The 10,902-nt window shown below is 46.4% G+C and overlaps 1 protein-coding gene and 1 non-coding gene across 2 annotated transcripts; one reads left to right on the top strand and one right to left on the bottom strand.

Moving 5' to 3' along the window:
• Window positions 1-254: 254 nt before the first annotated feature.
• On the bottom strand, window positions 255-362 carry LOC130500509 (small nucleolar RNA R71). The gene has a single exon (XR_008939131.1). It is a non-coding gene; the product is annotated as a small nucleolar RNA R71 (small nucleolar RNA).
• A 4,873-nt stretch (window positions 363-5,235) lies between these two features.
• Window positions 5,236-7,756, top strand: LOC108820260 (uncharacterized protein At3g60930, chloroplastic-like). The gene is made up of 4 exons (XM_056994816.1): window positions 5,236-5,938; window positions 6,013-6,186; window positions 6,269-6,834; window positions 6,911-7,756. The coding sequence occupies exons 1-4, from the start codon at window positions 5,236-5,238 to the stop codon at window positions 7,754-7,756; spliced, it is 2,289 nt and encodes a 762-aa protein (XP_056850796.1).
• The last annotated feature ends 3,146 nt before the right edge of the window (window positions 7,757-10,902 follow it).

Genomic DNA, 10,902 nt, shown 5'->3' with positions numbered 1-10,902 from the left:
CTCGTGTCACATATACCTTACTCTGGGTTATCACATGAGCATCCTATGGACCATTTGGAGAGGTTCGAGGATCTTATAGCTGCTATTCGCATGGATGGAGTCCCCGAGGACTACCTACTCTGCAAGCTCTTCAAATACTCACTGATTGGAGAAGCTTCACACTGGCTCAAGCAGCTACCTACAGGATCACTGACATCCTGGGCCGACATCAAAAATGCCTTCCTGCGTAATTTCTTTGATGAGGCACATGCTGAAGACTTAAGGAGCAAAATCGCCACTTTCGCGCAAAAGCCTGGTGAGACTTTTAAAGACGCGTGGATCAGATTTAAGTTCTTCCAGCGAGATTGTCCACATCATGGATTCAATGAAGTGAAGCTGCTAAGCACTTTTTACAGAGGTATTGTTGGGCCTGAATATGGCCCGATAGCTGAGTAATGAATAACAAAAGACGATAACGGGCCACGACAGGCCCATCACGAATTCAATCTTTGAAAGGAGCTAAGCTGGAGCCGGAGGCTGAGAGCTAAGGACTTTAACCAAAGAGGTCACGGTGAAGAGGAAGCTCACACCATAACAGAAGGAGCGCAAGACCCGGTCAAAGGAAGCTGTTGCGGATTCCTCAATAAACGGAGAGGATCTCGGGAACCAGTTGGTGACGATCAAGCGGGACCTGAGGCTATTTAAAGAGAAAGTGAATCAAGAAAGAAGATCTATTCAACCCATATTCCACTCGATACTCTGAAAACATTCTTATTATTGTAACATTCTTATAATCTTTGTATTCATCGAAGATCATCTCTTGTAAACGTTCTTTTACCGAATATCATTAATACAAATCGAAGTTCATTCAACAAGTTCTTACAGGATTCAGCCCACGATTATCTTTCCCTAATCCTTTTCTAAACTATAATCCCTCACAATTGGCGCCGTCTGTGGGGAAGAAACAATCGAATCCCTTACCCTAACTTGAGGATGAATCCTACCGATCAGACAACAAATCCGTCTGACCTTAACCTCCCGATTCAGAGCGATGGCTCACCGAACGATGGAGGCTCTAGTCTCGTAACCACGGAGCCTCGACGTGGCGACCGTCGATCTGGGCAACAACCTCGGGCTAGCGCTCGAACGAGCCAGACTGCAACCAGAGCTACTAACCCGAGATCATCAAGTGGAACCGCCCCCGGGCTTCCAGTCACCGAGAATCCTCAGCAGCAAGCCAATCCTAATCAAACGGAGGCTCAGCTCTCTGAGATTCGTCAGATGAGGATGCAATTAGTAGACAAAGCTCAGGAAAGTGAGCGTACGATGCATCATCTAGCTGTTCGTCAGCAACGATTCGAAGAGATAACTAGATCTCTAAACACAACAACCCAACCACCGCAACTTCAAGCTCCGGGGGTTACCTTCCGAGATCGATTGACCGATCCCTCATTCCCCCGAGGACGTTTAGACTTTTCTCCTGATAGCGCTGCTCTGGAAGGACGGGGATCTGCTTTCCAGACACCTCATACTGGGACAGCTCCCGTGTTTAATCCTCCTATCACCAGTGCTATGGGAAGTAACGTAGCGACAACCAGTTCCACACCCAGTCAGGTCGCTGACCAGAGCATTCGCTTACCTCCTCCGCCGCCTGATTTTAGGTCCGGAGCAGGAGTATCCTTCCCATCTGGGGGCAGAACATCAGCTTCGGTTTATCAAACCAGAAGCCCAACCCCGAATGGGGACGGGTATCAAAGGATAGACTCCGATAACCCAAGAGCTAGTGAGCGACTTAGCCCACCAACTGCATGGGAGGATGAGCCAACACGATTCCGTCAGGAACCTGCCCGTCGGGTACCTACTAACGACCCAAATGTCCTTCCCTTAGAGGGACCTGAAGCTATCCGTAGATACATGGAACGAACTCACGCAGCTCTCCAAAAATTGGGAGCTCAAGTCCATAAAGCTACGAGCTCAGCTCCCGAAATCGATAGCTTGATCGAGGAAACCCGTGGAACTCCATTCACTGACAGAATTGCCAGCTCCTACATAAGAGATACCCGAAAAATCAGAATTCCCGAGTATGATGGGACCTCTGACCCAAAGGCCTATTTGAGAGCTTTCCGATTGGCTATCGTGAAAGCCCATTTTACACAGGAAGAATGTGAAGCAGGTTACTGCAGGACATTCGCCGAAAACTTGGTTGGAACAGCCCTTGAGTGGTTCTCTGGTCTCGAACCAGCCTCGATAGATAGTTTCAATCAGTTAACTAGTGCCTTCATGAAGCAGTACTCGACCCATATTCTGAAGCAAGCCTCTGAGGCCGACCTTTGGAAGGTCAGACAAGGAATGGGGGACTCACTACGAGTCTACATCGAGAAATTCAGGGCAGTAAGAACTAAGCTCTCGAATCCCAACGACCTAGTCGCCATCGAGGCTCTTAAGAGAGGACTGTTCTATAAATCGAAGTTCTGGTCGGAGCTAACACTCAATACTCCTCCAACTATCGATGATGCTCTTCATAAAGCCACCAGATACATTACTTTGGAGGAGGAGACAGCTGCACTGGATAAACTCCACAAGAAACCTCAGAATCACTCGAAAGGTGAATCCTCTGAGGCAAAGGGACCTCATAAAAGGGGGAACCTCCGAAACAATCAAACTCAGGGTGAACATTCCTATGCAATCGAGGAGGACAAGGAAGAGAAACCTGTCGCCGCAGCAAACAAAACTCCCTGGTCAAAAGGCTTTGATAAAAACAAACATTGCTCTTATCATGATCGAGAAGGACACTCAACTGAGGAATGTTGGGACCTCCAACGACAACTGGCAGCTAAATTCGCAGCCGGAGAAATAAAGGGAGTGGACCTTAAAAAGCCACCACCTTATCATAAAAGAGGTCCCAGAGACACCTCTCCAAAGCGCGAGAGGTCACCTGTGAAGGAGACCGATTCGCCACCTCCAGCTCCCAAGAAAAGAGTCGATATGATTCTTGGAAAATTCCCCCAAGGAAAAAGTTTACAAGTCGAAGCTCTCTTGAGCAAACCGTCCCCTCGATCGAGCCCCGACTCAAGGGTGGGCTGTATCCTTAGAGGATCAGATATATGTCAAGACTCCGTCAACTCCATTAAGAATCACGTACGGAAGGCTGTGTCTAACACTGGACCTAAGCCTCCTAACCCCGAGTCCAATACTAAGATTTCTTTCAAGGAAAGCGAGACCTCAAACCTTTACAGTCCTCATGATGACGCGCTGATTGTCACCCTGAACATCGCAGGATACGAGGTCCCTAAACTCATGATAGACACAGGAAGCTCTGTTGACCTTATTTTCTACAACACCCTAAAAGGGATGGAAATAGACGACTACAAAATTATTGGCCAAAAAGCTACCCTCGTAGGCTTCTCCGGAGAGACAGCTACGTCATTGGGGACTATCAAGCTCCCAATCATAGCTGGCGGAGTAATGAAAATGACCAACTTAGTAGTCATCGACAGACCTTCCCCGTTCCATGCGATCTTGGGAAGACCTTGGATCCACAAAATGAAGGCAGTAGCCTCGACTTATCATCAATGAGTGAAATTCCCAACACCTGAAGGAATAACTACCTTACACGGTAGCCAGAATATATCCAGGATCTGCTACTTGGGAGGATTCGAAATCCTCAAAAAGTCCCCCCAATAGCAATTACAGATCCAGGAGGGTTGCGAAATGCAACAAAATATTCAAGGTCCCCCTAAGAACCTCACCGAAAAAGTTTGCATTGACGACTCAAATCCTGAAAGGATTGTGAGCATCAGATCTGAGCTACCTCTTGAGACAAAAAAGGAGCTCATTGACTTCCTGAAAAGCAATGTAAAAACCTTTGCATGGTCCACCAATGACATGAAAGGCATAGATCCGAGCGTCACCACCCATAAATTAAAAGTAGACCCCACTTTCAAATCGATCAAACAAAAGCGTCGCAAGCTGGGCCTCGAAAAGGCTCAAGCTGTTAACGACAAAGTTGACTGACTTACGAAAGCTGGGTCCATTCGAGAGGTACACTACCCTGACTGGTTAGCTAACCCGGTAGTTGTAAAGAAGAAAAACGGGAAATGGAGAATCTGTGTAGACTTCACCGACCTAAACAAGGCTTGTCCTAAAGACAGCTTCCCGTTACCTCACATCGACCGCCTGGTCGAAGCAATAGCTGGCCATCGACTCCTATCCTTCATGGACGCCTTCTCAGGATACAACCAAATCATGATGGATCCCGAGAACTGTGAGGGATTAAACTCACCTCCTGATTTTAGGTCAGGTTATAGTTTAGAAAAAGATTAGGGAAAGATAATCGTGGGCTGAATCCCGTAAGAACTTAAAAGATGAATTAATGATTTTATTGATGATTTTGGGTAAAGAATATGTTTACAAAGATGTTTCTCGTGACGATTACAAAGATAGCAAAAATGCCTTAGAATTGATATGAATAATCGTGATAAAATGAATAAAAATTAGGATCCCCTTCTTCTTGAATTCCTTTCTCTTTAAATAGCCTCAGGTCCCGCTTGATCATAGCCAACTGGTTTCCGAGATCTTCTCCGTTTATTGAGGAATCCGCAACAGCTTCCTTTGACCGGGTCCTGCGCTCCTTCCGTTATGGTGTGAGCTTCCTCTTCACCGTGACCTCTTTTGGTTAAAGTCTTTAGCTATCAGCCTCCGGCTCCAGCTTAGCTCTTCTCAAAGATTGAATTCGTAATGGGCCTGTCATGGCCCGTTATTGCTCTTTATCATTTGTTGTTCAGCTATCGGGCCATATTTGGGCCCAACAGTTGCCCCCAGCTCTCGAGATTAGGTTTCATTATTCTCGGGAGCTAGACTTAGCCGCCCAACCTAGATTTTTTTGTTGAGATCATGATTACCATCTATATTCAACGAAGATATGATTCGCTTGAATTGACGGTTTAGATTTCTTTTGATGAAATCACCGGCTCGGATGAAAGAGTTTTTTTGAAATATTCGCTCCGATTATCGAGACTTGACAGGATATAAAGTAGCTAGCATTAACTGCCGCTGTCCATATTCTCCACGCCTCCACTCGGTTTTCAAGGTAATTCCTCCTCCACTCCTTTATTTTACTGCGTTTGTTTTTCTTTTTACTTTCATCCTTCGATTCACCATTAATCCTTTGCGAAGTTCTTAGAATTCTCAGTTCCTAAGAGATCTAGTTAGCTTGTTCCACCCTTTCCCTTTCGATTCTCCTTACCTCTCTCTTTAATGGATCCTCCGAAAGAAGGTTCCGGCGAGACCGGAATTTCTACCTCCGGTAAGAGTTTAATGAAAGTTAAACAGGAGATCGGTGAGAAAATGAAAAGAGATAAGAAAGAAGCCAAAGACTCAATTGCAGGAAGGGTCTCCAAGCGGGTGAAGAAGAAGGATGCTTCTGGTGGGAGTGCCCCTGTGGGACCTCACTCGCCTTCTTCATTGAAGATCCAAGAGGTTGTTAACCTCATGGTTCAAGCTTACGGTCAAAAGGAGTTGGCCAGGGTTTGTTCCTCCGACGAAACCCCTGAAACCGCCCCGGAGGGTTGGTTTTGCATTCATGAGAAATATATCTCTAAATGCCACCTCCGGTTTCCGCTCCCAGACCTTTTGTTAGATCTTCTTGACCATTACCAGCTGGCCCTCTCTCAGCTCTGTCCCTCTGTTATCCGGGTGATAAATGGTTTCATCACCAGGGCCAAGGAAGAAGGGGTCGCTGTTGGGCTAACCGAGTTGATGAGTCTTTATACGATCAAGGAGAGCTCTAGTAAGGATGGTGGCAGCGGTACGTACTACCTTCCTTGTCGTCCTAGGCTCGGTCTTTTTAAGTCCTCCGGTAGTGATGATGATTGGAGGAAGAAATATTTCTACGTCAAGATCGACCCCTCAACAGTTCCTGTGGGTCGTGCTCTCTCGATTACTTGGTCCGATATAACTGGTTAGGAGTTTTAGGAACGTGCTTTGCTCATATCGGATTATTGTTGTTTGCTGAACTCTTGGTTTCTTTTGCAGATATCGAGGATCCTCCCAAGCTTACTGATAAGCTGTCTAGAGCTCTTTTTCGGAAACTGTATCAAAGTCCCAATACTTGGGCGTCTTTTACCATTTCTCGCATTGGATCTGCTAGGTTCCCGGAGCAATATAACGCCAGGTTCCCTGACCCAATTCCATCTGAAGATTTAGAAGGTATTTTTCGGATTTCGCTTATCTTTTTTTTTTATTTCTAGATTTGCTTTTAGAGATAGCTAAAAAGCTTTCCTTTGTTTAGTTTCTGAAGGTCCTTTCGTGGTAGATCTTTCGACTGGAGCTAGTACTTCCGAAACTGAAAAGACTCAAGCTCCCAAGATGAGGCCTTCTTTCCGTTCAAGGAGCAAACCTGCTGCAGCTGCCAGCGCTTCGCGAGGCAGCGACAAGACCCAAGGAGGAGCCTTCCTTAGCTCGCTGAAGGAGGTCCTTGACGATGGATCCTCTGTTCCTGTCGGGGATGTTATCCTAGTCGAAACCAGAGCTCAAGATGTTGTTCCTCGTCTCGAGATTCCGCCGGTTAATGTTAACCCCCAAGCTGCTGGAGATCCCTCTGAGGTCGAACCTCCGAGAAACAAGAGGTCTCGGACTGATTTGGGAGATAGGCCCGCCAGGTCTTCCTCCTCGTCTTCGCGGGGAGGGACCGTTGGCTGGAACTTTACCCATTCTAAACCAGGATCGATCTTGGATGACCCTTGGGGTTTGGCAACCATCATGAGGCATATGAAGATGGTCGGATGTTCCATGCCTTCAATCAATGGTCTAACCAACAAGGAAGAATACGTTGAGATAGCTCACCACATGGGTCAGGTACGTACTCTTGTTTTCCTTTTTGGTTTGCTTCTGAGTTGATATTTTCTGAATTTTTAGTTCTTTTTTTTTTTAGTTAGCTGGAGCCATCAACAGAGCTCAGCTGAGGTTCGAGGAGACCGTGAACGGTGCTCCCAGTGCTGGGGATTTAGCTCAGGCTACTGAGTTATTCAAGACTACTAAGATGGAGCTCGACCTAGCTCGTGCTCGGGTTTCTGAGCTTGAAGCTGAAGTCGGGAGGCTCGGTTTAAAGGCTGACACTCATCAGGGGAAACTCGAAAGTCAGGCTATCGATATTCGGGTGAAGAACAGGAAGATCAATGAGTTAGATGCTGCTCGCAGGATAGCTGAGCGTCAGGTTCAAGAGATGATCGCCTCATCCCAGGTTAGTCAAAGGAACAAAGAAGCTGAAGTTAAGCTTGCTGTTAGGAAAGGTAAGAAGGAGGTAGCCGATGCCTACAACAAGATCCTGACCTCTGTGAAGGAGAAGTTTGTCAAGAAGAAGGATGAGACTGATGCCCTGATCTATGCTCAGGAGCTTCAGGCGAACACCGAACTTCTGAAGGATTTGTTGTCTAAGGAGATTGAGAATGCTGAAGAGGAGTATCACCGTTTGATGGTTTTGGTCCCGGAGGCTGCTGCTGCGTACGAGAAAGCTCAAGTTTCCGATTTCTCAGTCAGCAAGCTCCCCATTCCACAATTCTCCGAAAGCTCAGTTACTTTTGAGATTAATATGTTTAATCCGGCGTTTTCTGGAGAATACGGTTCTAACTTGGGTTCGATGTCTCCTGATCTAGTCCCAGTTGAGACGACCCTAGGAGGTGTCGACCAGGATGCTGAAGTGGAGGCTTCTGCCAAGGAGGGTGGTCCTATCGAGAAGAACAAGGATGATGAAGCTGATCCTGGATCCGAGGAAGGTTAAGAGCCGATGCTCTTTATGTTTCAAAATTTCTGCCCAATGGGCTTCTGTCTCTTTTGTTTTTAAGACTTATGGCCTGAGGAGGCCTTTAAACCTTTGCTTTTGTTAAGATGTTTTTTGAACCTTCGTCGGCCTGAGGAGGCCTTTAAACCTCTTATCTATCGGAACTTGGCTTTCAGTTTCGTTTCAAGTTTTTCGATTTGACTTAGTCATTTTTATGAACTCAAATTTGATTAAGAGTTTTGATAGGGAATGCTTTGGTTACTAATTAAGAGGTTTAGTGAATCCTCCGAATTAGATCCCTGATTTCGTGATAAGTCTCGGAGACTTGGATCGTTTTTTAGTTCCTTAAGAGGAATTCTTGGAATATCGAGATTAGCTTAAGGTTTTTAGGAACCTAAGTTTAACTTAGACACCTTAGGTGGGGGGTTCTTGGGAACCTGAATTTGTTCACGGGATTTTAAGACCCATTGGACTTGCTTAGGATTTTAAGACCTTTCGAGGTTTGATAAGGATTTTAAGACCTTTGTATTTAAGGATTTCAAGACCTTTGAGACTTGATAAGGATTTTAAGACCTTTGAGATTTGATAAGGATTTAAAGTCTTTAGGTCCGGATTCGTTGGGACCTGACGTTGTTTGAAGGATTTCAAGACCTTTAGTGGTTCCTAAGGATTTTTAAGACCTTAGGTTAGTTTATCAAGTTTTGACTTTGTTTGAAGGATTTCAAGACCTTCAAGATTATTAAGGATTTGAAGACCTTAGGTCCAGGTTCATAGCGACCTGAGCTGATCCGAAGGGTTCTTAGGGCCCTAGGTCCGTGTTTGCAGGGACCTGTGTCGTTAAAGAATTGAGACATCGAGAATAATTGCTTTATTGGTAATTGGATACATGGTTATCATAGTAATCATACAATTGCTGTATTATAATTATCATACACTTGCTGCTTGAGCTATGTGATTTTAATCAGACAGATGTCCCCTCTGGTTGTGGTGAACAAAGTGTTGAAATGAGGTTGGGGCTGCACTCATGACGGAGTTGCCTACGTACCCAGTCAAGGGATCAAGCCTAACGTAGTTCAGGAGTTTTAGGTACCTAATGATAATATCTCTTAAGATTCGTGGCGTTCCACGATCTGAATTCAGGTACCCCGGTTCGCACCTTTCGGAGCTTGTAAACGCCAGGTCGTACCACATGGATGATCTGATAAGGACCTTCCCAGTTGGTTCCTAACTTTCCAGCATCTGGTTCCTTGGTTCCTTCGAAAACCTTCCTAAGTACTAGGTCACCTACAGCGAACTGTCGGGGCCTGACTTTGGAATTGTACTGTCGTGCCATTGCTTGCTGATAGTTCTGAATGCGAATCAGAGCTCGGTCCCGTCTTTCCTCGATTAGATCGAGGCTGTCTGTTAGGAGCTGATCATTAGCTGCGGGGTCGGATGTACAGAGTTCCCGGCGGAGGCTATGAGCAATGGTTTCGGCTGGGACGACAGCTTCCATCCCGTAGGCTAAGGAGAAAGGGGTTTCTTCTGTAGCCTTTCGTGGGGTGGTTCGACATGCCCAAAGTACTTCAGGTAATTTTTCTGACCAGAGTTCCTTCTGGGTTCCGAGGCGTTTCTTGAGGTTTGCTAATACTGATTTATTAGCAGCCTCCGCCTGGCCGTTTCCTTGAGGTCGTCGAGGTGTTGAGAAGGTCAGGCGGATATTCCACTTGTCACAAAATATTTTGAAGTCGTGGGATATGAACTGTCCTCCATTGTCAGTTACGATTTCATATCGGACGCCGTGTCTACACACGATTTCTTTCCACACAAATCGTTCGACCTCGACTCTGGTTACCTGCTGGAAAGCTTCAGCCTCTATCCATTTCGTGAAGTAGTCTGTTAGGACTAAGAGGAAGCGTAGCTTCTTCTTTCCACTTCCTGACGCTACTAGTGGTCCTACGATGTCCATGGACCATCTCATAAATGGGTAAGGGGCGGATATGTTGGACAACTTTTCCGCAGGTTGATGTATAATCGGTGCATGCCTCTGGCACTTGTCGCATGAAGAGGAATAGGCCTCACAGTCTGCAATAATGGTAGGCCAGAAATATCCTTGTCTTTTGATTCTGATGGCTAGAGCTCTTCCTCCAGAGTGGTTCCCGCAGGAGCCGTCGTGCATTTCCTTCATGAGTCTCATAGCAATGAGGCCATGGACGCATTTTAGGTTAGGTCCGGAAACGCTTCGTTTGTGGAGGATAGACTCGATTACGCAGTATCTCGCGCTTAATGCTTTGAGCTTCCGAGCCTCCCATTTATTGGGTGGGGTCTTTCCTTCCAGGATGTATTGCGTGATTGGAATTCTCCAATCCTCTCTCCCTACAACTTTGTTATGAAGAGACGAAGGAGGTTCCTGTTCGGGACCTGGTGTCGTGGTGCCCCCGGAGGTATTTGTAGGGTTGGGCTCCAGGGAGTCTGAATTCCGAGGAATACCTCCAATTCCTTCATTATTGTCCGGGGTCTGGATGGTGCCCCCAGATGAATTTTGGAGGGCTGAACGGCTCCTGGTTTTAACTCTGCAGATGAGTGGGTCCGAGTTGGTGCCCCCGGGGGTATTCGTGAGATCAGGCTCCAAGGAGTCTGAATTTCGGGGAATACCTTCCGTGTTCTGGATTGTGTTCCCGGAGGTATGCTTTTTAGAGCTACGTATTCTGGTTTTTGGGAACCAAAATGTTGTGAGAACTTGGGTAGCTACCGTTTCAGGGCAGGTACCTTCAGGTTGCTCTGTTAGCTTGCCGTCTATCTCGGCTTTAGTAGCTATGTCGATGCTTGGTTTTTCGATTCCTTCTACGGGTATGATCCGTTTTACGAGGGGGTCTGACGTGGAAGCTAAAGCAGCCAACGCATCTGCTGAGGAGTTCTCTCCTCGTGGGATTCTTGTTAGCTCGAATTTGTCGAACTGCCTGGTGAGGTTCTGGACGACTTCGAGATATGCCCCCATTCTTTCGTTCCTCGTTTCATACTCTCCGTGAAACTGGCAAGCTACTAGCTGTGAATCACTATAAGCGTTTAGCTCTCGAATTCCGAGGCTTAGGGCGAGTTTCAACCCTGCGATTAGTGCTTCATATTCAGCTTCGTTGTTTGAGGCGCTGAATCCGAGCCTATATGAC

This window comes from Raphanus sativus, chromosome 9 (genome assembly GCF_000801105.2).
Source record: "Raphanus sativus cultivar WK10039 chromosome 9, ASM80110v3, whole genome shotgun sequence".
NCBI classification, from domain to species: domain Eukaryota; kingdom Viridiplantae; phylum Streptophyta; class Magnoliopsida; order Brassicales; family Brassicaceae; genus Raphanus; species Raphanus sativus.
The sequence above is the reverse complement of the archived record's forward strand: the minus strand, read 5'-3'. Positions and strand labels throughout refer to the sequence as shown.